The sequence below is a fragment of the Corylus avellana genome, chromosome ca5 (assembly GCF_901000735.1).
Source record: "Corylus avellana chromosome ca5, CavTom2PMs-1.0".
In the NCBI taxonomy this organism is placed as follows: Eukaryota; Viridiplantae; Streptophyta; class Magnoliopsida; order Fagales; family Betulaceae; genus Corylus; species Corylus avellana.
Window position 1 is genome coordinate 36,526,367 of NC_081545.1, and position 24,240 is coordinate 36,550,606.

Below are 24,240 nucleotides of genomic sequence, written 5' to 3' on the forward strand. Positions count from 1 at the left end.
AAATATGATGACGATGAGATAAATAATTCGTTGATGGAACGATAATTGAAAATGATCTTGGAGTTTGCTACGCGTGCAACATAGGCAACGACGCCGCGATGTGGTGTCTGTCCATGGAGATGGAGTATTTGTGATGAAGGAACGGAAAGATTTGGGCACTGAAGAGAATTAGGTTTTGTTTCAAGTTAGGGTGCGGACTGTGCGGTGATTTTTTCTTTTTTATTAAGCAAACAAAAATCAGTTTATAAAAAATAATAATAATAATAATAATCCTCGAGAGAGAGGAGTAATAATGGAATGGCAACCATTGGGTGGAATAATAATTTTAATAAAAGCAACGGAAGAGGAGTCCACACAACCGATGGATAAGTTCACGTGGCTTCAAAAAATAAAAAGAAAAAATTACATTTTATTCCTTGCCCTTTATGAAGTTTTTAATGTATAAAAATTGACAATGTTCTCTTACTAAATTTCTCAAATTGTCAATTGAACTCATTCATTCTTTTCCATTCTTTTTCATTCTTTCATTCATCATTCTTTAATTGTTTCCTTTCCTTTTCATTCATTTCTTTTCCTTCATTTCCATTCATTTTATGTTATTAAATAACATAACATACTTATAACATTTTTATAAAATATCATCTTCATATCATAGTAGAAACATTTTCATAAAGATCATTTACATTTGATTCCTTTTCCAAAAAATATAGTTTTTGGATGCATAAAAGGGGCTTATCAAAGAAAGGATAACATTTTAATCATTATTAGAAAATATAACATTTATTTTTGTAAGAAATCATAAATATGATCATATCCCCTTACCTCTAGGCTACAGCTATGAGCAATCTTTAAACTGCAATTTACTCATCTTGACAAATCTACCATTCTGTTTAACCATCGCAGAATTAATAACAATTTAACATAAACACCAACTGAAATTAACCAATTAATCATAAATATAAGGGGGTAACTTTACCTCGTATGAACCCACTAAAATAATTCCGTAAAACCATAGTCTACCAAATCTCTCTCATCTTTACTGTCTGCTCGTCCCATCTCTCAAATTCTGGCTTTCACTTTCTGCTCTCTTTCTTACTGTACAAGTCTCTCTCTATACCTCTTATTCTCTTCAATCAGTAACTTTCTTCTTCATCTCTGATTTCTCTTTACCAGCCTCTCTCTCACACCCTGCCTCTTTCTCAATCTCTTCATCAATCTCACATTCTCCCCATTAATAACTCGTAATCTCTCTCTTCCTTACTCTCATGCTCTTTCTATTTAATAGCTAATAGCTGCTGAGTATTATAAGTGAGAGGAAAAGAGGGAGTGAGAGAATAAAATACAACAAATGGAATAATGCCGTGTGAGAGGGAGTGAGTGATTGAGAGAGAGAAGAGATAAGAAATAAACAATTTAAAAGTAGAAATGAATGGGAGAATGAGTTGGGGCTATGCACGTGAAGAAAAGATAATGAAGCAGGGAAATAAGTGCTGTGGAAGGAAAATGAGTGGTATTGAGGTGGTGGCTGTCAATGTGGGGAAAGAAGAAAATAAAATAAAGAATAGAAATGATGTGGAAGTAGTTGTTGTACGTAGGGATGTGGCCGAAAAGAAAATAAAGAATAATAGACAAACTTTGGTAGTGTGGGCTGTCGGCAAGAGGGGTGGGGGAAAAGGAGATGCAAATAAGTGGAAAGTGGAGATGGTGGGTACGTGGGAAACAAAGAAAGGACTAAAATAAAGAAATAAAAAGAACAAAGCATTTGGTCAATAAGTCAACGAAAGATAATGAGTGTGGGATGAGTATTATAATAAAAAGGAAACTCACAAGCCATGTGAATTTGGGTATGTCGGAGATAAGGATCTCCTACTAACTCTAATAAACGTGCACAGATCACTAACTACATAAATAATTAATATGATCAAATCTAATCATCATATTAATCCTCAATCTTGAATATTCTTCTGATATAAATAAATACTCTTGGTAACAAATCTGTCTAATTAAATCATCAAATCTCCAAATATGATTAATCTGAATATCATCTCCAATAAAATCAAACCTTATGATTTAATAATCTCCGATCAATATTCATTCCTATAATATTCATATAAATTCATAAATTCCTCAAGAATAAATATTCTTACCTAATATGAATATTAAAATATTTATCATCAAATAATTCCTTTAAATAAGGTAATAAAATCCGGGGTGTTAGAAATGTAGTGTACTGCTACATGCTTTGTTGACAAAGATTTCTACCTACATGCAATTGAGATCCAGAGACCTCCTTGTAGCTAAAGCCTCTAATTTAGAGATTTTTTACTCCTCACTTGAAGAAAACGTCAAAAAAGAAAAAAAGGAAATAGCTAAGGTCGTTCCTAAAATTTCATCAGACAAAGATGGATAATGATAACAAAGGAAAATTCTAGCAGAAGGCTTATTGGAATTAGTTTTCCTTCAATTGACCATGTGTTTCTAATCCTATACAATTACATGGAAGGGGGAAATCTAATAAACCTTGCGCGTGCATACAGAAGAATGATATGTTAATTAGTTTTATTCAGGACAATATCTTTCAAGATAGATAGACAATCGTTTCCATATGTTATAATTCATTCAAAAGGGAGCCCCAAGAAATAACACTATAATAAATAATGCACAAAATGTATCAATATTTTTTGCTCATGCATACCCAGAACGGTTCTAACACAAAAAGAAAGAAATTAATAGAGAATACCTAGGCCTTAATCTTCTCCTCGCAGTTCCGATTGCTTGATTTCAGGCCTGCAAGTTTAACACCCATTAGCAGACATGCCAGATTTTCAATATTTCCAACCAATGGGAAAACAAGAAGCTTACCGTAAAAAGGCATCTGTTAACCCAAAGGGGCTATCCACTTTATATTTTTCTTCCCAAGCAAGCGATATGTCCAATCTGTTCTCCCCGGGCATGTGAGAAATATCAACTACAATGCAGCGAACATCAGTATATGCATCAGTATATACACGAGTAAATACTTCAGTATATACTTCGTCTTCATCTTCATCTTCTTCTTTATCTTCATCTTCATCTTCATCTTCATCTTCATCTTCATCTCCATCTCCATCTTCATCTTCATCTTCATCTTCATCGGATTTCATACGACGAGCCGTTTGTAAGATGCAGAACCTCTTGTTCTCTAAATGCACAAGACAAGGAACTGGTGAACTGGAAATTCCGAGATGCTTAAGACTCCCTTCTAGCCACTTATCCAAGTCTAAATTATAGGCAATCAAGAATGCTTCCTCCTCCATCCCATCCTCTACCCAAGTGGTCTCTACCCAAGTGGTCCAGTATAAAGTATTATGTGCAGTTATCGTCCTTTGACAACTCCCGACAGGGAACATAGAGTGTATCTTGCGCTCAGGAGGGGCAAGCACTTCCCAAGATCGATGCTGCACATTATATGTATAAAACATTGCAGAATAGCGTGTATTCGGAACATGGAAAGCCACAAGAATCCTGCTTGGATTCTCAAGAGCTGCAGAAAGGATTATAGAACTCGAATCATATGGAGGATCCGGTAAGGCTTCCCATTTTCCATAATCAGGATCAAAAACCTCACCCCACTTGACGGTAGGCGACGTATGCTGTAGGCGACTAGAAAAAAAATAAATCTTCCCGTCTAGAGCAAAACTTAGCGGTTTGTATTTGGGAGAAATCATCGGAGAAACACGCTTTAAGGAGTAGGGGCCACGGCTGGTAAGGTCTAATTTGCAGACTTCAGATAGAGAGGAACCAAAAGCGTAGACGGGGGTCGGCCCACAACCAAAAGCGTAGACGTGGGAACGTAGGGCTGCAAAGCCATCGTACACGTTAAGCATGCCTTCCCAAAACGAAGAGATCGTTTTGCCCTTGGGGTAGACCTCGCAAGGACCGTCCTCACGAATATTGATGCTATACCACTTCGTATGGTTCATATGATAGTCATCCGTATAGAAATTAGGCACACAGAAGATTATGTTGTAGGAACGAGGAGATAAACACTTACGACGACGATAATATGGTTCTTGGGATACATAATCAGTTGATGAAAGATCAATTGATAATGATCTTGGAGTCTGCCACGCCCTGACGAGGTGTCTGTCCATGGAGATGGAGACTTGGGAAGAAGCGGCGCTGCTGAAGATAATTTAGGGTTTCTTTCGAGTTAGGGGAGTTCGGGAATCGGTTGCGGACCGTGCGGTGATGGGATCCGGATACTCTCCGGTCCTTAAAAGGAGTGGAGAAAATGCATTTAACGGTTTGGATTTCTTTTAAGAAATCCAAGCCCTAAAAATGATACACGTCGAACCTGAAATAAAAGAATAAAAATAAAAGTTAACTTCAGATTGTAGTACCGATTTTGGAGTAGGAGAAAATTGGAAGAGCAAATCATTCGAGCAATAATCGTCCAATGATTTCGAAATGAGGAGAAAATTAGGGATCTGGCTTAAGCTGGATCAAATTAGAACGACCCCAACTACAAAAGTCAAAAAATGAAGAACCCAAAAAAAAAAAAAAAAAAAAAAAAGCCTTAAAAATAAATGAAAAATCCAGCACCGAATAGAGGAGAAAATAAACAAAAGCACCACAATGATTCCGAAATGAGGAGAAAATTAGATCAACCCATGAACTACAAAAGTCAAAAAATGAAGAACCCATAAAAAATGAAGAACCCAGAAAACATGAATGAAAAATCTGGCACCAAATAGAGGAGAAAATAAACAAAATCAACGCAATGATTTCGAAATGAAGAAAATTAGAACGACTCATGAACTACTAAAGGAAAAAAAAATTGAAGAACCTGAACCTCCCGAATCCGTCCCTACAGCTCTTTCTTCACGCCTTAGCCTTCATCGTTCCTTGCTTTCTTTTCTTATTTTATTTACTGATTTTTTTTTTTTTTTTTTCTAAAGGCTGTCTAACGGGGACCGGGATCCTCAGCAATGGGCAACAAATTGCCCATCAAACATTTCTCTAATCCTGGTCCTTGAATGTATCTAAGGGTCTACAATCCGCCACGTGTCTCATTAATAATATAATAATAAAATATTATTTAAAAAAATAAAATAATAAAATAAACTAAAAAAATGTGGGGTGCCAGGGGTGGCCGGCCACCCCAGCTGAGCCAGGGGTGGCCATATCTGACCCCCCTTTCTCCTGTTCACTTCTTACCCCCTTAATAGTGCCCAAATTTGAGATATCATCCTCTGCCTGAATTAATGCCACCTCCCCCAAACCTCCCTCATTGCATTCCTCCCCAAAATCAGCATAAGCTATCTGCTCCTGCAAGTCAGCCCCTACCACCGGAGGATTTCTGATCTGGTCAGCACTCCCAGCCCTTCCCCGCGGCTCTCAGCAACCTGCGCATCCATACCCAGCACCTTCGACAGCATCTGCATGGTCCCCAGAACCATCTTTGGCAATCGTCGTACTATCTTTGTTGAAGCGTGGATTTTTATGTCTTAAATACGTGATTTTGCGCAGGAAAGATAACCCTCAATATATATCATCAAGTTCTTATGCAGCCTGCAGATGTTCGGTTGTACTAACTTTTGTAGCCTCATCAATCCATAGATGACTACTCGTCGGCTTTTGAGCATTTGTTACTCTATTATGTGACAATTCGGAACTCTAAACCGCAGCTTCAGATTCAGTTGCGTGCGGGATCTCCTTTACGGCTTCACTTCGTTTAAGCCATGGGGGAGTGGATCATTGGAGCCTTCATCAACCTCTTTGGCAGCATTGCCATCAACTTTGAAACAAACCTTCTTAAATTAGGTCACAACGAGGTAAACTTTTCCGCCATCTAATTATTGTGCTGCAATCTCATATCCTAATTCTCCTTTTTTTTTTTTTTTTTTTTTTTTTTTTTCTATTTCTATATATATATTTTTTCAATGGTATTGGTACTTGTTGGAGAAATTTGGCATATGCAGTTTCTTGTATAGAACTCGAGCAATTTTATTTATATGCTACACATAGTTGGTTGAGCATGCAGCAGTATGTACAAAGCACTAGCTAGTTACCTCTTTCGGCAGGATGATCCTGATATTGTTTTCACTATATGTTCTTAAATCCCATTAGTATAGGAATATGCCTCAGTTCTCCGAGGTTGTGAAATGTGACTTATTTAGCGTACAGTTCTGGGAAACAGTCAAGCAATTGAGCTTATTGTGAACATGAACAATTCTTACCTGCTAGATCTCATTCTATTACGGATTCATGTTGTTAATCTGACATTAAAAGAGCATTCATTTACATCTTTTCATCATGATGTAAGCTATTGATAAATCTTACTATATTATCTGTAGAGAGAAATGCATTCTATGCTAGAAAGTGATGGAACAAACGGGAAGCTGACTTTGAAGCCTATAATACAGAGAGTTGGTAAATTCTAGTGTCATTCTGCTTAATTTTCTACATGGGGTTTACTCCTGCTTTCAGTCTGAAATATAGAGTGATTCTTATTATGCAGGGATTATATTTTTCCTTCTTGGCAATTGCCTTAATTTCATTTCCTTTGGATATGCTGCTCAGGTAAGTATTGATTATATATGTCCAGGCCTTCTGAGTACATGTTTTAAGAGCGACACAAGTATAAATGTGCAATAACTAGGTTTATCTTTTCTTTCTAATTATTTTTTCCCAATTGATGCAGTCTCTTCTTGCGGCCCTGGGATCTATTCAATTTGTATCCAATATTGCGTTTGCTTTCTTTGTGTTGAACAAATTGGTGACTGTCAAGTATGTAAAAATCTGAACTGAACTTAATTTCAGAACCATAACATTGCACACCGCTTTATTATCTCAGACTCTTAATGTTGCCTTTTGCTTTCCAGAATACTGGTTGCCACAGCTTTTATTGTCCTTGGAAACATTTTTCTCGTCGCTTTTGGCAACCATCAGTCTCCTGGTATGTGGCTCGCTTTTGAGACATCTATGTCTCTTTATTTCTTGCATACTGCCGTATGCACTGCACTGCCGTTCTTCTGAACCATATTTTTTGAGTTATTAGTGTCGAGCACTTGAACATTAATGTTGTGAGATGTGTGTCACACCCTCAAAGCTAGCTTATATGATCCATTATTTTGGCAGAAAATTGGTCTTGAGCACGATATGACAAGGTTAACCCCATCCCAATAGGAAAATGTTATTCATTCATTCCATTTTGTTCTAGTGTACACACACAAAGAGATATGACATGCTCATCAAGAACTGAAACTCCCATTTAACTAAATCCTAGCTCTATCACATTAGACACCCAAAAAGAGTGTCGTGTTTATTATTACAGTTTCGAAAAACAAGAAACACTTTCTTAGTGATGTTTGATTGGATAAATCATTCTATATCAATTTAATCATGAAAACTGTACTGTAAGCTCGGTAGCCATAGTAGTTAGAGATAGACCCCTATATATCGCAATGAACATAAGTTATGAGTGGTAAATTTTAGATGATAAACTAAAAGCTTCAGCTGTTAGAAACAGTATTATTTATTTTGATAAACTAAAAGATTAGGCTATTAGAAACAGTATTATTTATTTTAACAGGAAGATAATGTGGAACCATTCTGCTTCTTCCACTGGGAACTTAATGGACATGCTATCTGTTTTTTTTTTTTTTTTGGCATCTTTAGCTTGGAAGGCTAGGGGTTATAGTCAACGTTGTTCCTACCTGTGGTAACCAGCAACAGCCAAAAATATACAAGCATGTGATTTGGATCTAGCATGCATGAAAAGAAGAAAGAAAAGATAAGACGTGGTAAATCAGCCCATACATTAAATAGCTTTACCAGTCAATAAAGAAATTAATGCTTTACTATATGTTTCCATTTCAGTTTATACACCAGAACAGTTGGTAGAGAAATACAGCAACATTACCTTCGTTTTTTACTGTCTGACTATGATCTTAGTTGTTGCCTTACATGACATCACTCCATCGGTGAGCACTGTGAGCTCACTGGTTTGCTATTGTTATGTATCTTTATTTATTTGATTATAATATCAGCACGCTTCCATCTACCCTTTTGTAATGAACATGTTGCATACACAGGAGAGGAGAACTTATGCTTGCTGTTTCTGGGCAAGACCTTAGACCGTATTGGCATATGCTGTTGAAAAATTGGCTCATAGTAGTCAAAAAGGAAAGACTTTGTCTCTTTGTCAAACTTGTCATGCTCCTCTTCTCCAAATACACCGTATGAAGATTTCTCCAACAATGAAGTCTCTGCACCTAAGAGTTGTAGTTGCACTTAGCTTTTCTTTAACTCTTTAATTATTCTTTTTGTCAACAAAAGAAGCAGATGCATTAACTCCTTCATTATTTCTTCATTTGTCAACAAAAGGAGCAAGCCATTGTTTTTTGACTTCTTGTACAATATGGTTATAAATATCCATCGGTTTCACTGTAAGAAGAAGTCGAGAGAGTGTGCTGGTTTTCTGTAGAGATTGAAAAACATTTGTATTGCTCTGCAGAAATTAGGAATAACCAGTATTGTTTTGAGTGTGAGGAAGACTTGGGTGTACTTGGGGATTTGGGTTTGTTATTGTTTTAACACTCTTTTGTGTCTCCCCTTTTGAATAAGTGAAATCTCTCTACTGTTGCACCGTGGATGTAGGCAAGTTGTCGAACCACGTAAATCTTGTGTTCTTGTTGTTATTGTTGTTTATTTTTTCTTTAAACACTATATCACGTTTGTTCCGCTTTCTTGATTGTGTGAGAGATTCGCGAACTTTCGCACAACAAATGCTTCCTTTCTCTTATGCTATAGTTTCAGGTGCTGTAGGATCATGCTCTGTGTTATTTGCAAAGTCTCTGTAAGTTAGCTACCTTGGACATCGTTCCTCTTCTGAGATAACCAATAAAATTGTGCAGTTACGTTTTTCTAACTTCAAGTTTTTTATTTTCAGATCTAATCTGTTACGATTGGCCTTGTATAGTGGTTATCAGTTACACGGCTGGTTCACTTACTCCATGCTGCTTTTATTTCTTAGTACAGCTGGATTTTGGGTAAAAATTATAGCAGAAATTCTTTTTCCCCTTGGTTTCTAAAATGCTACTTTGGCTAAAATTTAATGCTTGTTCTGTCGAACTTCTGTATAAATTCACACATTCTATTTTTCCAACTAATGCAGATGACAAGGTTAAATGAAGGATTGTCTGTGTTTGATACAATTCTTATTGTTCCTATGTTTCAGATTGCTTGGACTTTCTTCTCTATTTGTACGGGATTCATATACTTTCAAGAATATCAGGTAGGTTCTCTCAAAATTATGTTTTGACCATGCAAATAAAAGAAATTCTGCTTCATGTGGTTTAACGACAAAGAAAACCTATGAGGGAGGGAACAAAGTTAGCCAGTGAGGGGAGGGAACAAATTTGGTCAGCTGGGTCTTATTTGAGAGTGGATGGGACATAATGGGTCTTTGGAAATGCTCATTTTGCCTCACCTTCACCTCTCCATGAATCAAGTTTCACCCCTAGACTTCTTTGGATGATACAATCGGAAACCATTTTGTTTTGATTATCTTTTATTTGAGAATTTAATACCTATCATTGAATCGCATAATTGTAGTGTATGGTTGATGATATTCAATTGATGTAGACAGTGGCTCCATTAGTTTGACCGTCTGGAGAATGCCCATCGGACGGGTGTTCTGTCTAGACACAAATAACATGCAGCTTCCTTGATGCTATTGATGTAGGTATTCTTGATGGAGTAATGATACATTCTACACCCCCATCTCACTAGGCTAATGTGGTAATGTTCATCAGTCTTCGAATTTTTTTAGTTTTTTTTTTTAAAAAAAACGATAACTGATTCAAGGGCTGATGAATGCTTCTACATTAGCCTAGTGGGATGCTTCTACATCAGCCTAGTGAGATAGGGGTATACTATGTAGCATTAGTCTTCTTAATGATTGTGGCCTTATTGTGTGCTTTATCCTCTGTTCCTCAAAATAGGTACTTGATGCGCTAAGGACGACAATGTTCATACTTGGAATGATGTCCGTCTTTGTAGGCATTTCTTTGCTGGCACATGATGAGACCAAAGGCAATTTGATTATGGTGGCTAACAGCAACTCAAACAACAGATTAACTAATTGTTAATTACCGCGTGTATTAGTTAGTTAATTTGTTTATTCAGTTGGTTAAGCTAGTTAGTTCAACTGTTTGATGAATGTAACTGTTTGATATTTTACATACTAATCGAGAATCAGTTTATAATTAATGAGAATGATTCATAATTTCTCCCATATTTCATCTTCTTCCTCTAGAATTTGATATGGTATCAGAGCCATAACAATTTTCACTTGGTTCTGCAAATCTCCACATTTTCTTCTTTTTCTCTTTTCTTTTCTTCTTAATCAGGCCGAATCCTACTCAAAATTCTGACTCAAATTCATTGAATTCCGCTGAAAACTCTACTAAAGATGACCTGTTTTATGGAGATAATCCATGAACAATTTTGGTTCAAACTCCTTTGACATATGAGAATTATCAAACATGGAGTCAATCAATGGAGAGATGGCATTGACTGCTGAGAACAAGTTTGAGATGGTTGATGGTTCCTTGCCAATGCCTCCCATTACTTTAGCAAACTACAAAGCTTGGAAGAAATGCAACAATATGGTCAAGAGGTGGATTGTGAATTCTGTTACAAAGGATATTGTTGTGAGTATCCTTTACATCAACTAGGTTGAAGATGTCTGGAAGGAACTGAAAGGTTAGATTCTTTTAAGGTAATGGTCCACGAATTTTTCAACTTCAAAAAACCATATTTGCCGTTGCACAGAACACTAAAAGACCTAAAAGGTTGGTCAAAGTCCTTATGAGCTTGGGCTTGAGGATGAAAATGACTGAATCGCGGAACAATCACGTTATATCCTTTTTCTTTTCTGAAATGCTACATGCATTTCTAAATTCAAAATCTTTAACGTGGCGGTGAAAATCAACATTAGATTATGAATTTATCATAATAAGATTTTAGATGTAATGGTGATTTTCATTATTACACACGAGAGTATGCACTTAGAGTACATTTAGCATTTATATCTTCTTTTCTCCCATTCTTCCTTCGTCAGACCCACAAATCTAAAAAATCAAAGCTTTTTTTTTTTTTTTTTTTTTTCCTTCGGTGGTTGAGGAAGAAAAAGTGACACATGTATGCGGTCCGCAATGCCTGTGTTAAAAAAGCATAAGAGCCTTCTCTGCATACAAGCAACTAGTGCAGAGCTACAGTCTGTCACATGCCAAACAATCATACATTCTATTAGAAACCACCTATAAAGAGCCTCACTTTAAAAGGGGTCTCCATTTCAAAAATCAAATATTGACCTCTCTAAATCCTTAGATTTAACCATATCTATAAAGATTTTCTGAGAAAAATAGTAACATACCAATGGGTAAACACCCAAGTTTACTCATGTCATCATGCCCTCCCGACGTGGATTTTGTATAGTAATAGATTTCTTTTGACTGAACCTATTATAATTCAACCCATCATTAAACCTTTGTTGGCTAGTTTTTGTTATTTAAATTCTGAAACCAATCATCGTAAACCTCTATTGGTAACAATCTTCCTTGATTCAGGATCGCCAAATTGCATTTATGGGTTTGTACGATAAGCCCTTGAATGCAATAATTGTCCAGTTGTCCTATTGAAACACAAGCAGCTTATGCTCTTTCCAATTTTTCATAAAGAATTGTTGCTCTTCTTATCACATAGAATTCGACCTTCGACATTTTGTCACATAGAGCACAATAGATCTTCGAGAGGATGCCGTACGCATAGAATCAATGCATGCTTAGGAATCATCCTACCATGCTACCTTTGGGATGCCTTCTCAAGCACTCTTAACAGTGAACCTGCCAATATTAGTGTCATCCACCCATTTCACCATGTCTCTACTTACCATGTTGGGCCTGAAATCACTAGGGGTAGCGTAGCTCTCTGTAACTCCTACCACACTAGGGATCGAGCAGTCGCCCTTCTCCAATTCCAACCTTCAATGATATATAGCCTCAACCTGTGCTTATTTCCCTAATCTTGAGATACGTATAATTCTTTCTCCAAATTTTCAGATGATGAGGAGGACAACAAATGCCAGTTATCAATTATCATACCAAAAAGAAATGGACAAACCATTACCAACTTAGTATCTTATCTTCTCTCGGGCAATTTGTCTCAGTTTGAGGATTTTTCTCCAAGCCAAGGAGCAGTCACCCAGTATGTTCATGTCCCCGAAATTCTGGTTCCGGATCAAGTGCATGTGCACCCAACATGACCTAATTCAGTCTCCATCGGGTAACACGTAGTCTTCAGCTTGTCCCCTTCCACTATTCGCAGTTTCGCACTAGATAATATCCCGATCTCAAGTCAAGCTTGGTGAAGTACCTTGCACACCGAGTTGGTCAAATGAGTTTGCAACGAGAGGAAATGAGGAATGGTGTCCACCTTGTGCTTCTACCGTGCTTCTTATGAAAAAATAGTACGAGACCCAAAAAGGAGGGCTTCAAAAATAATTTTTTTTAAACCTAAAATATGGAATTATCAACAATAACAAAAACCATTAAAAAAAAAAAAATCAAGCATTTGCCTCTGGAAATTTACAATCTCCAAAATTATTAGAAGACATCCTCAGAAGCAATAAAAGAAAAAAGAATCCAATGAAATGAAAGAGTAATTTATAACTTAACTAAGAACTATGAGAAACCTGGACCCTTTTTTTTTTTTTTTTTCCACCCCATTAATTCTCCCCGACTTGCCCCCCCTCTAACATCTAGAGCTTTATATACATGGTGTTTGAGTTGGCTCTTGTATAGGTATTTACAAAAACCTATATTGGAATTCTGTATCCTCGACTTACTTGAATCTGCAGTAAATCCCAAAGTCATCCCAAACGAGAAACTCTTGTACACCCAGCATTTCTTCTTAACCTGTCTTGCAACCAAGCCATAAACTGGAACACAGTCAACCAAATATATATATATAAGTTCTCAGTGGTTCCATGACCTCAAGTATGGTTTTCCCATTTGATCATGTAAAACAGAATTCTGATGTGGCAAGCCCATCCACCCCATATCATCAGGCATCATGGAAGTGGCTGCTTCATGCCCACTCAAGTAGTCTAGTGAATGTGATGCTTGTGGTATAACATTGCTCATCCTGGGCGTACTGCTATCCACCATTCCATAGTTCCTCGATGCAATGAACTGATCAGTGGAGCCCAATGAATCGTAAGGGCCGCTGGAACGTAGTTGGTTACAATGAGATAGAACATGGAATAAACTCTGATCTGAACCACTTCCACCGCCAATGCTCTGACTCTGGACACTAGCAGCATTTGACCCAGTCCAGCCACCATGAACTTGATGCTCACCGGCAAACCAGTTCTGACTTAACAATTCTCCACCATTTAATCCAGATTGGAGAGGTGCTGGCATGCGGATGGTATTGACAGCCAAATCCTGCATATTGACTGGTGCCAAGTGTTCTTGCCTTGGGATCAAGTATCTAACTCCATCAGCATACATGTTCCCTGAAATGTTTCGGTGCATGTAGACCTCGTTCTGTCTCTTCTGCTCCTGCTCCACTGGCAGTGACTGCTGTCGCTGCTCCTGGTAATGCCCAGAAAACTGACCATTTTCCATCGACAAATTGTCTGGTGGTTGAAATTCTAAACCTGTCTGTTTCTGTTCGTGATGGTAGGACAGCATCCCCTGGTTCTTGAAGAGAGATTGAAGTAACTCATTTCGGTCTTGGTTTGGATAAGAACTGAAAGAACAATCACCTGATTGTCTGTGCAAAAAATCTTTCCCAGACTCCTCTACTTGCAAGTCAGATTCTAGATCAATCAAGTGGACTCGTTGCTGTTCATTAACTTGTGAATGCTCAAGTGGCAAACCACTGGCAGATGTGAATTCATGGCTTGCCGCAGAATCATAGTAAGAATGGGGCATGCTAACAGCTGGCCAAACATCTTCTCCAGAAGTAAGAGGCCCTCCCTGACTAACTGCAACATCTGCCACATCTGCAGTGTTCAAATTCCCCAAGTACTTGGATCCATCAGCAGTGGCATTATCTATTTTTGACATGATATGATCATTTTCGGAATCCATGTCCACAGGATTGATCTCATGGCCACCGCTAAGAGAAGAAATCTGCTCTGAAGACTGACTTTGTGGGGAGCCAGCTATAATAGACTTCTGATTTTGTGGGGAGCCAGTAGTAATAAACTCTTGATTCTGTATGGAGTTAGGAACACACTCATGATTTTGTGGGGAGCTAGGAACAGACTCTTGATTCTGTGGAGAGCCAGCAACAGACTCTTGATTCTGTAAGGATCCAGAAATAGATTCTTCATCATCTTCCGGTGTAGCTACATTGTTCATCAACTCGTTTTCCTTCTGATCTGGAGGCACACTCTCAAGGTTCTCATTATCCTCATCCTGAACAACAAAGTGATAGGTTAAACATCATACCACTAAGGAAATTTATTTACTTTTTTTATGAATACCACTAAAGAAAATTCTTGATGTGGTACCACAATAAGACATTAGTTAAGGATCCATAGGATATTAATATTACACAAACTCACGTGGTCATGTATACTAAATAACACTAGTAGTGGTACTGGTAGAAAGGATGGGTAGAAGAGATTGTGATATGTGGCACAATCCATATTGATAACAACACTATCAATAACAAAACAATACCAATAAAAATAATAACAATAACAACAGAGGAAACAAGGCAGAGTCATAGACCTTCATCGAAAATTTTAGCTTATATTTTATTTCTTGCCCCAAAGAACTTGTCATTAGCCTTCTTTGAATGTTCCTCTCTATCCAGTTAGCATACGCCACTGGGATAACTTCGGCTGACAATTGTGACCTATAAACAAGTGTGAATTATGAGGAAGGAGATAATCAACAGTTTGATGAAGTTTAAGAAAGACATTCCCTTCACAATACACTAACCAGTGCTGATGCAATTTCTTCTGCTCTTCTTCCACAAATACTTCATATGGTTGTACGTGAAAACTATCAAGATTACCCAAAACACGGTTAAGAGACCTAGACTGGATGCTCTTACCAGACTGCTTCATATTCTTGACGAGTTCATGCTGCTTCTTGCTAATCTGAAATATATCAAAGGCACAGTATCAGCAACAGCTTTGGAACATGTATCTGTGTTTGAGTGTAACTCAGTTTACTTCCAATGCAAGGTTTAATCCCTAATCTTCTATATAAACAGAACATGTGGGAAGCAAATTTATTACTGTATACATTTTTTTTTATAAGTAATCGAGATATCATTAAAAGCGTAAAGCGCTCCCAGGTACATGGAGTATACAAGAAAAGCCACCTAACTAGTAGGAGCAACAGACCAAGAAACTTGAAAACCATGTAAACCAAGTTGTGAGAGTCCTTTAAAAGAAGTTTATAAAATGAAGTAAAAAGAATAATAGGGGACTCATGAGCAAAAGTATTAGACACTGTAGAAACTCATGCTTATGAAGAAACAACTAAGAGGAAAGTAAACAGTCTATTCCTAATTAACTTTTCCTTGATTCTAGATAGGTTCACTTCATATCCAGATGCTTGCCTTTAATCTATGAGGTGACTGATTAAGTAGCCAGCTGTCCTGCCTTCAAGATTTTTATACAAACTATTAAACATCATGGAAACACCAACCTTGAAATATGACATATATTTGGCACCATCACTACAGTGGATATTACGCTTGTGTACTTTGTCTCCATTTCTGGGTCTAACTCCTACATTAAACACATCATCCGAAGCAATCAATGCATTTCTACCTTTGTCTTTCATGAGGCCTTTCTCGGACGTCCTGGCAATGATGCAAATCCATAAGATTCTTTCAGTGATGACAAGGATGACATGCATAAATAGAGAAATGGTCCAAATTTTTTACTTATCAAAAAAAAAAAAAAACTAAATACAAATACATCACAAAGAAACTACCATAGCTCAGTATAGCTACTACAAGCAGATAATACAACCATGAGACATAATTAGTCACACTAAACAAAAGAATCCACCAAACTACCATAGTATAAGTGAAGAAACTTCCACAAGCAACCTTTTTAATTTTCAATTTTTTTTTAAAAAAAAAAAAAAAAAAGAAAAAGAAAAAGAAAAGAAAAAAGTAACAAAGAAATTCAGCAAAGAAAAAAGGAGCATAACCAACTACAAGGGAGGTGTACAAGACCTGCTCCAAATATTTACAATCTAGAGTTCATAAGCTCAATAAATTATAAAATGGAAGAGGAAGGGGCACTGCCTAATTCACTCGCAATAGAAAGAAACATGTGAAATAATTGAAGTACAAGAATGCTAGAAGCAGCAATATAGAAAAGCTTAAAACACACCACGTCAGTCAATATGAAATGAGTGTGAAGAGTAGCATTGCTCTTTTAGAAAAGCTTACTTTACCAGAAAGGTACAAGATAACAAGTCCCGAGCCATTTATACTCATACATACACTCACTTTGCAACTAAGTGTGAGAAAGAGAGAGTAACGCCAAGCCTAGATTCATCCAAAGAAATCTCATCTTCTAATATCACAAAATCATCCCTGTTAATAACTCATTCCTAAACCTTGCTAAATTGGGAGAATTTAAAAGGGGAAGCAAGACATAAAAATAAACCAGGTAGTTAAGCATGGAAAAGCAAGTTACAGTCTGAAGAAACCTAGAAATTTGGTTTACATTTGATGGAATGGCCAGTATGAAATTTTCTTGCCTTGGAGCTGCATCTTAGAGTCTTTGGGTTATGTTCTTTAAGGTTATAAGCTACTGGTTTTTTTAAAAATATGTTATAATTTAATAAGTTTCCCGCTTTGTTTATGATTGTTTTCCCTTTTCATTAAAAGCCACAGTTGTTTTCCCTTTTCATTAAAAGCCAGAGTCATATTAGGAAAGGTTTTGCCAGCAGCCTACTATGCCCTCGTAATCTGTCTCTTTATTCGGAGACTAATGATTCTCAATCAGCTTTAGAAGCATAATCATAGACCTTCCAACATCAAATCCATAACCCAAAAATACCATGATGACAGTGTTGACTTCAAGATCCAGCATCAGATTTCCTAACTGGGAAATCCTTCGTGTGGCAATATATACATGAACTGATATGGCTCAAAGTGGAGCCTAATTACCTTTTTAGAAGTTCTGCACCCTTCACCGCTGAGGAGTTCTGGTTATCACTACTGCATACTTTGTCATCTGCCGCCCATGAACAAGATTCAGATGTAGCTGTGAAATCCTCCTCTGGATCAGCAAATCTGGACTCATTTCCATGTGAGAGAATTCCTTTCTCCAAACCATTTCTGCTCAGACACAAAAATGAAATTCAAAATATCACTATAAGAAATCACAGAGAGAGAGAACAAACTACATATTACAATAAAGCTGTGAAATCCAAAGAGGATATAACATAACCTCTGATCAAATCAAGACTCAGAGAAACTCCCAGCAAAATCCACTCAAATGTTTTGGTTTATCAAAAAGCATTAATGTTAATGCAAGTTTTACAAGATTTGAACAAGAGGAGATGATTGTGAGAGCAATTGCATCTTAGAACTTCATTTATCTTGAAAACAAAATGACTGGAAAAGGTTACCTATTATTAAACAAACTTGCTCATTTTCCAAAGAAATATAATTCAGGCAAATTTGCACATAAATACATAACAAGGCCCCTCATTAAGCTCCACCAATCTTTTAGAATTATAAAATACTCAAATACTAGTGCAAACAGAGCATACAAGGCATGCTCGATTTCATCAGACACCATTGAATGAAGTATATAACAAGTCTAAGGAATCCATCATCACCATATAACATTTCTTCCAACACCATAGACTAAACGAGTAGCTCTCAAACAATACATTCTTTTGATCTGAAGAAAAAGCAGTGACAGTTTCGGAAACATGGCCCTCAAAAACACATCCTTCCCACCATAATGTGCCAATTGGCTTGTGCACAAGAAGGATAAAAAAGCTGCAGCAATAGAATTTAAAAGAACATGTTGAGAATATAACCTCCATAGTTTCTGTACAATTTCCTTTTCAGGATCCTTGCAGTTTTCCCATCTCTCTTTCAACTTCAGTAAATATCCTATCATACTGCCACAGGAACAATAAAAATGTTGTAACCAAAGAATTGAGTTAAAAAAAAAAAAAAAAAAAAAAACATTGAATAACATTATCAAATATACAGCTAAAAAGGGATTAGGTTTTTTTTTTTTGATAAGTAGCTAAAAAGGGATTAGCTTGACATACTCATCATGATATTCCTTCAACTTTGAATAGTATGCTTTCTTTTCAGCCTTTAAACACTGTTCCCGATGAAGAACTGTATCAGGGTGAAGACTACCTGAACGAAGTGAAGCACCCCTGCAAGCATATATGTTCCAGACACATTCATTAATTAAACTCTGGACTTGCATAACAGATTGTAAGGGAATATTCACAATGACCAAGAACATATGGAAGATTGATCTTTGCTCTTCTCTATGAGAACTTTTACATAAATCAATACAAAAGTGCATTTACATGACTTTTTTCTAAAGAGAAAACAACTCATTTACGTTAAACAAAAATATCATGTATGAATACTTGCCATTTGAGAAAGGGGTTTCCAAAGTGAAAGTTGTCCCCAGTGAACAATGCCTGCAAAACTTGCTGAGGCTCAGGTCCATTAGGGAGAAGCTCCATAAGGTATTTTCTCTCATTTTCCGATAGATGACTCTGCCAAACCTGTAATAAGTTCCACCACAAAATGCATAAAACACAATCTAAGAAAATAACATTTTTAACCCGAAATAATAGGTACCTCATAAGAAAGAATCCCTGTCAAATTTTCTAACTCAAAAATTTCTTGTGGAATGGCAAAAACATCTGCTAAAGAGTTCTGATGAGGAGGAGCAGAATCATTAAATGGCCTCACATCTCTCCAACTTAAGCCAATTTGTTCCCTTTTAGCAACAACCCGTTTTTTATTGCCATCCCACTCAAGAGAAATACGAGATTTCATGCTCACGTCATTGTGTGGCAATCCCGAAATCTTCCTTTTTAGTCTATGTTGCTGCCTAGAACTGGAACCCATAAGGCTCGCATCATGTAGTCGTTTTCTCCGCTGGTCAGCTGCCATTGGCACAGATGTCAAAATGCTTGGCAGGAATTTACACCAACATAATGTAAAATAATATCTTGATCATCCTTGGCAAACATCTTTCCACCACATACAACCTGAAACGATCATAGATTAGGAAAATTCATGAGGAATTGTGATTCTCAAATTAAACAATAATTCACCATGTACAAGCCCCAGAAATTACAAGACAGGTGCCCTTCCTCTCCCCACACACACACACACAAAAAAAAAAGAACCCTTTTTTTCCTTTTCGATCGCAGTATTCTTCTGTTTAAGAAGCATATTGCAAGCGCATTCATTGCATTAAGATTACGAAATGTAAAAAAATTTCTTATAAGCCAAGGCTACTGCATAACAGAAAGAAGGATGTAAGCACATTATCGATCAATTACCACAATATCGATTAGTGAAAACTTCATACTAAATTAGATTCTGATTAGATCATGTATAATTTTATCTTTTGATAGAGTCATTAGTTCCTCAATAATTGCACCCACTACTACATTCAACAAACAGGGATTCAATGTGGAATACACAGACTATCAACTAAGATAGTTCCTTTTCATTCCTCTCGCACACACAAACACCCAATTTTTTGGCAGGATATTCATCATAATAACCATAAATGAGATTTCAATAATATCATGGAAATGGGGCCGTGGGACCATCGTAAGAAACTCTACTTAGACCATCATCAACATTCCTACACATTACTGCCCAAATTCCCAAACCAAAGCTTCCTATCAGACCCGTAGTGTCAGTTTAAAGTCCCAAGTCTAGTATGTCATCCATTAACCTGCAACCGACCAAAAAACTTAACGACCCATAAATCCCAACCACATAATAGACAAAGCCAACGCAACTAACTTGAGTCATGAACTGGCCATACGTCATAAAGGTCGAGTTTCAAGAACACAATATGGAAACTGCTGCACGCTATTCGGAGCTGAAGCGCAACCACTTGAAGAAATAATTGCTTTTATTTTTTTTCAACAAAACATTCAAAGTTCCCACGGACATCCAAAGAGGGAAGAAAAATCATCTTTCCCCACCCAAAGTAAAAAATAAACGAACTTTGTTAGGTGCCAGTGCTGAAATTACTTCCATGCACTAATTAAAGGAAACAAGAAGAAGAAGGAAACGAAAAGAAAACTACCTCTTTCGAATTGGAATTAGCGAAACCCTAGAAATTGAAAGGAATAACACAATACCTGCAATATCTATCCTCCACCGCTGGTCCCCGTGAAAGCCGTAATAAATTGAAGTCCTCGGATTTCGCAGTAAAGAAACCAAAAAAAAAAAAAAAAACAAGGAAGAAGCTAGAGATTTACCCCCTCCCCCAATAGGCAGAGGAGTAAAAGAGAGGCAGAGAAGGTTTCGTATTATCCGGTTGGGTTTGGGAAGGAGAGGGAGTATGTGAATGAGAGAGAGAAGCACTCTTGCACACGCGCACGCACAGCACGATGGAGTGGGGAGACAGAACGAGAGAGTGATGGAAGATCGGACGAGTGTGGTTTATCGGAACCGTTATGGTTTACATTGAACGGTTCCTTGGCGCGCACGGACGCGGCTTGGCTCGAGCCATGGCTCCCACCCTCCTGTGGGTTCGCTCTCTTGCCATGTTGGCCTCCATGTGTGGCTGTGATTTCAATAGATGGGGCCACGAATGGGAAAATTGTTTTTATTTTTTTATTTTTATAAATTATAGTTTATCCTATTAGAAAGTTTCATTTCAATGGTTTTTATAATTTATAGTCTAGTGCTTCTTTGGTTATTGTGGAGAGAGAGTAAGTTGAAATACTACTTCCCCGTACGGATCGAATTCATTTGTTGGATATTGGCACGACTACTAAATAACTGAAATTGTCTAAAAATGTACAAATAATAGAGGAAGTGTTAAGTAGTCAATGAAGTTCCAAAGACAAGCTTGACTCTTGAGCCTTGAGTTGGCCATAAATAGGGGTAATATTTTCGAATATTTCCAATTTTATCATATGTTCTCTCTCTTTTTTCTTTTTTCTGAGAAATTTTATTATGTCTTCTCCAAGAAAAATGGAACGAGTAATATTATATACCAATTTTTTATCTAATAATTATTATGCAATATTGGTGTGACAATCTTATCTAATTCTTGACTATTTTTAATAAAAAATGGTATAAAAGTTAATTGAGACTGTCACGTCAGTGTTATTAGATGATTATATGATAAAAATGAGGTTTCTAGCGTACACTTTTTGTTATGATTAGTGTTATATTTTACACCACAATTACATTATGATAATATGGTATGGACTAGTATCTTGTTCTTTTTTTTTTCTTTTTCTTTTTTTTAAGAAGGGCTAATTCAAGAATTAGCTCATACCATATTAGCATAGTGTAATTGTGGTGTAAAGAAAATCATTTTTCTATTACCATATTAGTATTATTATTAGCATTTTAAGTTCATAACAAGAAAAAGAGTAATGCTAAAAAGTACATTTTTATGTGATAATTATTACACAATACTGATATGATGGTTGCAATCAATCATTTGATCAATTAATTTTTTTTTTTGAAAAAAGAATACAAGAATTAATTAAAATAATTATGAGATAAAAGTATATTTTATAACATTTATCTAGCAATAATACATGGAAGATTATTTAGCAAAATTGGTCACTTTTCTTCTTGTATTTGGAACCATTTTTAAGTCTTTCATTTTTTTTTTTATCCGGATTAAAACTGGGAATGACCATCAATTATACTTTTTTCTTGTATTCAATTAAAAAAAAAAATTAATAATAGCTATAGCCTATACCTTAAAAATAGAAACATGGTACAAAATAGCAAAAACAGCAATTCGATTGTCTTTGGCTCGGCTACCGACATTGATTGTGAGCCATTCGAACTGCCGTCGTACTTGAATCCGGAATGTGATGATAATGTTTTGAGGCCTTTGGATCTCGTGGACTTTGGGTATCTCAAGTAAACGTTATATCCTTTTCTTATTCTTCAGGTTTCTCCTTTTCTTTTCACATGTGCTGCTGCCCCTTTTGTGAGTTTGTCATTCTTGATTTATTAACTGTGGCCCCAACTTTTGCAATGTTTTCCATCGGGTTCCAAATTTGCTTCAATTCTGCTCAATTATACCCTTTTCATTATATATATATAGATAAACATTAAATCCATCAATTTAATTAAATAGTTAAAACTTTTTAATTATAACTTATTAATTTTGTATTGGATTGGTATTGAGTTAATGGGTTGTATCAAATTATCAGTCTTAAATGTTGCGTATCGGGTTCGAGCTGAGTCAATACACGTGTTTAAGACTATAATCATACTCATTTAATTAAATTGGTCAAAGTCTTCAATTCTAACTCACTAATTTCGTGTTCCTAAAGGATAGCTCAATCGACGAACCACGCTTCATAAAGCAGAGGTTATTAGTTCGAATCTACTTACCTTTTTACCCTTCTCTTGTGTGAACATGTAAAAAAAGAAAAGAAAAAGGTAAACTCAATAATTTCGTATTGAATTCATGAATTATGTTTAAAAAAAATTTTGTAAAATTGGCTGAAACTTATTTGAAGAAAAAAAAAAATCATTATCATCGATTAATGTTTCCCTCTATACCAAGAAAAAAGAAAAAGAGAAATGAGTGACGCTACTGGTGAAATGGGGTGCAATGTGTCGTTTTATACCTGGACCATTCAATTGACCGAGCAGAGCATCACAGACTCGGTAGGTATCTCAGCTAAAAAACAGTTGATCCTTTTCTTCTCTCAGCGAGACCAATGGCAGCTAAGATATTATCCCCACATCCCCACCCTCTTACTTCTCTCTCTCTTCTTCCTCCCTCCAACTCCAAGTTCAACAAGGACTTGAGTCACCAGAAACCATGGCCCGGACAGGCTCGGAACCCCACGAGACCCAAGAGTCTGGCGGTGCGTGTCTCCCTCCAGGACCATGTCTTATCTTCTGCTGCTCTTCTGGAACACCACCACAATCCATCTTCGCTCCTCTTTCTTGCAGAGAGCATGGGTTATTCTTTGGCTAGCTACTATACTTCATTGGGTCTCTTTGTTATCTCAGTTCCTGGCCTATGGTCCCTCATCAAGCGCTCTGTCAAGTCCAAGGTTCCAATTCTTTTCTTTTTCTTTTTTTCTTTCGCAACAAATTTGATTTCTACTTAACATTAATTTAATTGTGGTGGCATATCTATCAGATTGTGCAGAAGACGTTTATAGGTGAAGGAGAAGGGAAAAAGGCACCTAATCAGGTCGCAGGAGAAATCCTGTCTTTCTTCACCCGCAACAATTTTGTGGTGACTGATAGAGGAGAGACCATTACGTAAGCCACCGCCATCCTCCTCTTAATTAGATTGTTGTTGAGTTTTGGTGAAGTACTTGTATAACATATGTTTCTATTTTGATTGAAGATTTGAAGGCATGATGGTTCCAAGCCGAGGCCAAGCAGCACTGCTCACTTTCTGCACCTGCATCAGCCTCGCAAGCGTGGCCCTTGTTCTTACAATAACTGTGCCAGATTTTGGCAATAATTGGTTCTGGCTTACGGTCCTAAGCCCATTGGCGTAAGTGCTATTAATGTTATTATTATAGTTATCTAGGTAACATGTACGTAATCTGAAATACTAAATCTTTTGAGAATGGAACACAGAGGAGCTTATTACTGGAAACGAGCGTCAAGAAAGGAACAGATCAAGGTTAAATTGGCTGTTGCAGATGACGGGACCCTTTCAGAGATCATAGTTCAAGGGGATGACCAGCAAGTAGAGCAATTGAGGAAGGAGCTTCAGTTGAGTGAAAAGGGCATGGTGTATGTCAAGGGAATCTTCGAGAGGTGATCAAGGTTTCTTTTATATAGATTATATAGCCCCACACAATTGTCTGAGACCCTCCCTACCTTTGTGTTCAAACTACTATCACAGAGGGAGGACGTTACGTTATGAGGCTTGAAATTTTATTTGTTGTAGAGGTATAAATTAAGAAAAGCCAAAAAGAGCACTATGACTTTTGTAATGCATATATTTGC

At 36.8% G+C, this 24,240-nt stretch overlaps 4 protein-coding genes across 5 annotated transcripts in view; 2 read left to right on the top strand and 2 right to left on the bottom strand.

Moving 5' to 3' along the window:
* The window catches only part of LOC132180529 (uncharacterized), a 27,877-nt gene extending 22,955 nt beyond the window's left edge, over positions 1-4,922 (bottom strand). Inside the window, exons 1-3 of one of the 2 annotated variants that reach the window (XM_059593398.1) lie at positions 4,829-4,922; positions 2,863-4,336; positions 2,741-2,787 (exon numbers count right to left, since the gene is read on the bottom strand). In XM_059593398.1, the coding sequence (XP_059449381.1) occupies positions 2,748-2,787; positions 2,863-4,133 (1,311 nt within the window). In that variant the 5' untranslated portion in view covers positions 4,134-4,336; positions 4,829-4,922 and the 3' untranslated portion in view covers positions 2,741-2,747. The remainder of the gene's footprint in view (positions 1-2,740; positions 2,788-2,862; positions 4,337-4,828) is intronic. The other variant, XM_059593399.1, reaches the window with a different exon arrangement.
* Positions 4,923-5,721: 799 nt separating this feature from the next.
* LOC132180498 (probable magnesium transporter NIPA8) lies at positions 5,722-10,282 on the top strand (the record flags this gene model as incomplete). The annotated part of the gene is given in 9 exon segments (XM_059593350.1): positions 5,722-5,816; positions 6,339-6,414; positions 6,503-6,564; positions 6,686-6,771; positions 6,867-6,940; positions 8,803-8,842; positions 8,936-9,035; positions 9,224-9,280; positions 9,990-10,282. Coding segments are annotated over 9 exon segments (735 nt in total). The 3' UTR covers positions 10,137-10,282.
* A 2,316-nt stretch (positions 10,283-12,598) lies between these two features.
* LOC132180497 (uncharacterized) lies at positions 12,599-20,798 on the bottom strand. The gene is made up of 10 exons (XM_059593347.1): positions 20,418-20,798; positions 18,886-19,301; positions 18,673-18,809; positions 18,333-18,446; positions 18,093-18,176; positions 17,209-17,379; positions 15,726-15,882; positions 15,009-15,169; positions 14,796-14,922; positions 12,599-14,477 (listed from the first exon to the last, which is right to left on the bottom strand). Exons 2-10 carry the CDS (start codon positions 19,201-19,203, stop codon positions 13,026-13,028), a joined length of 2,721 nt encoding a protein of 906 aa, XP_059449330.1. The 5' UTR covers positions 19,204-19,301; positions 20,418-20,798; the 3' UTR covers positions 12,599-13,025.
* A 2,126-nt stretch (positions 20,799-22,924) lies between these two features.
* On the top strand, positions 22,925-24,233 carry LOC132182598 (protein COFACTOR ASSEMBLY OF COMPLEX C SUBUNIT B CCB1, chloroplastic). The gene is made up of 4 exons (XM_059595887.1): positions 22,925-23,324; positions 23,414-23,538; positions 23,627-23,779; positions 23,866-24,233. The coding sequence occupies exons 1-4, from the start codon at positions 22,983-22,985 to the stop codon at positions 24,050-24,052; spliced, it is 807 nt and encodes a 268-aa protein (XP_059451870.1). The 5' UTR covers positions 22,925-22,982; the 3' UTR covers positions 24,053-24,233.
* Positions 24,234-24,240: the final 7 nt, after the last annotated feature.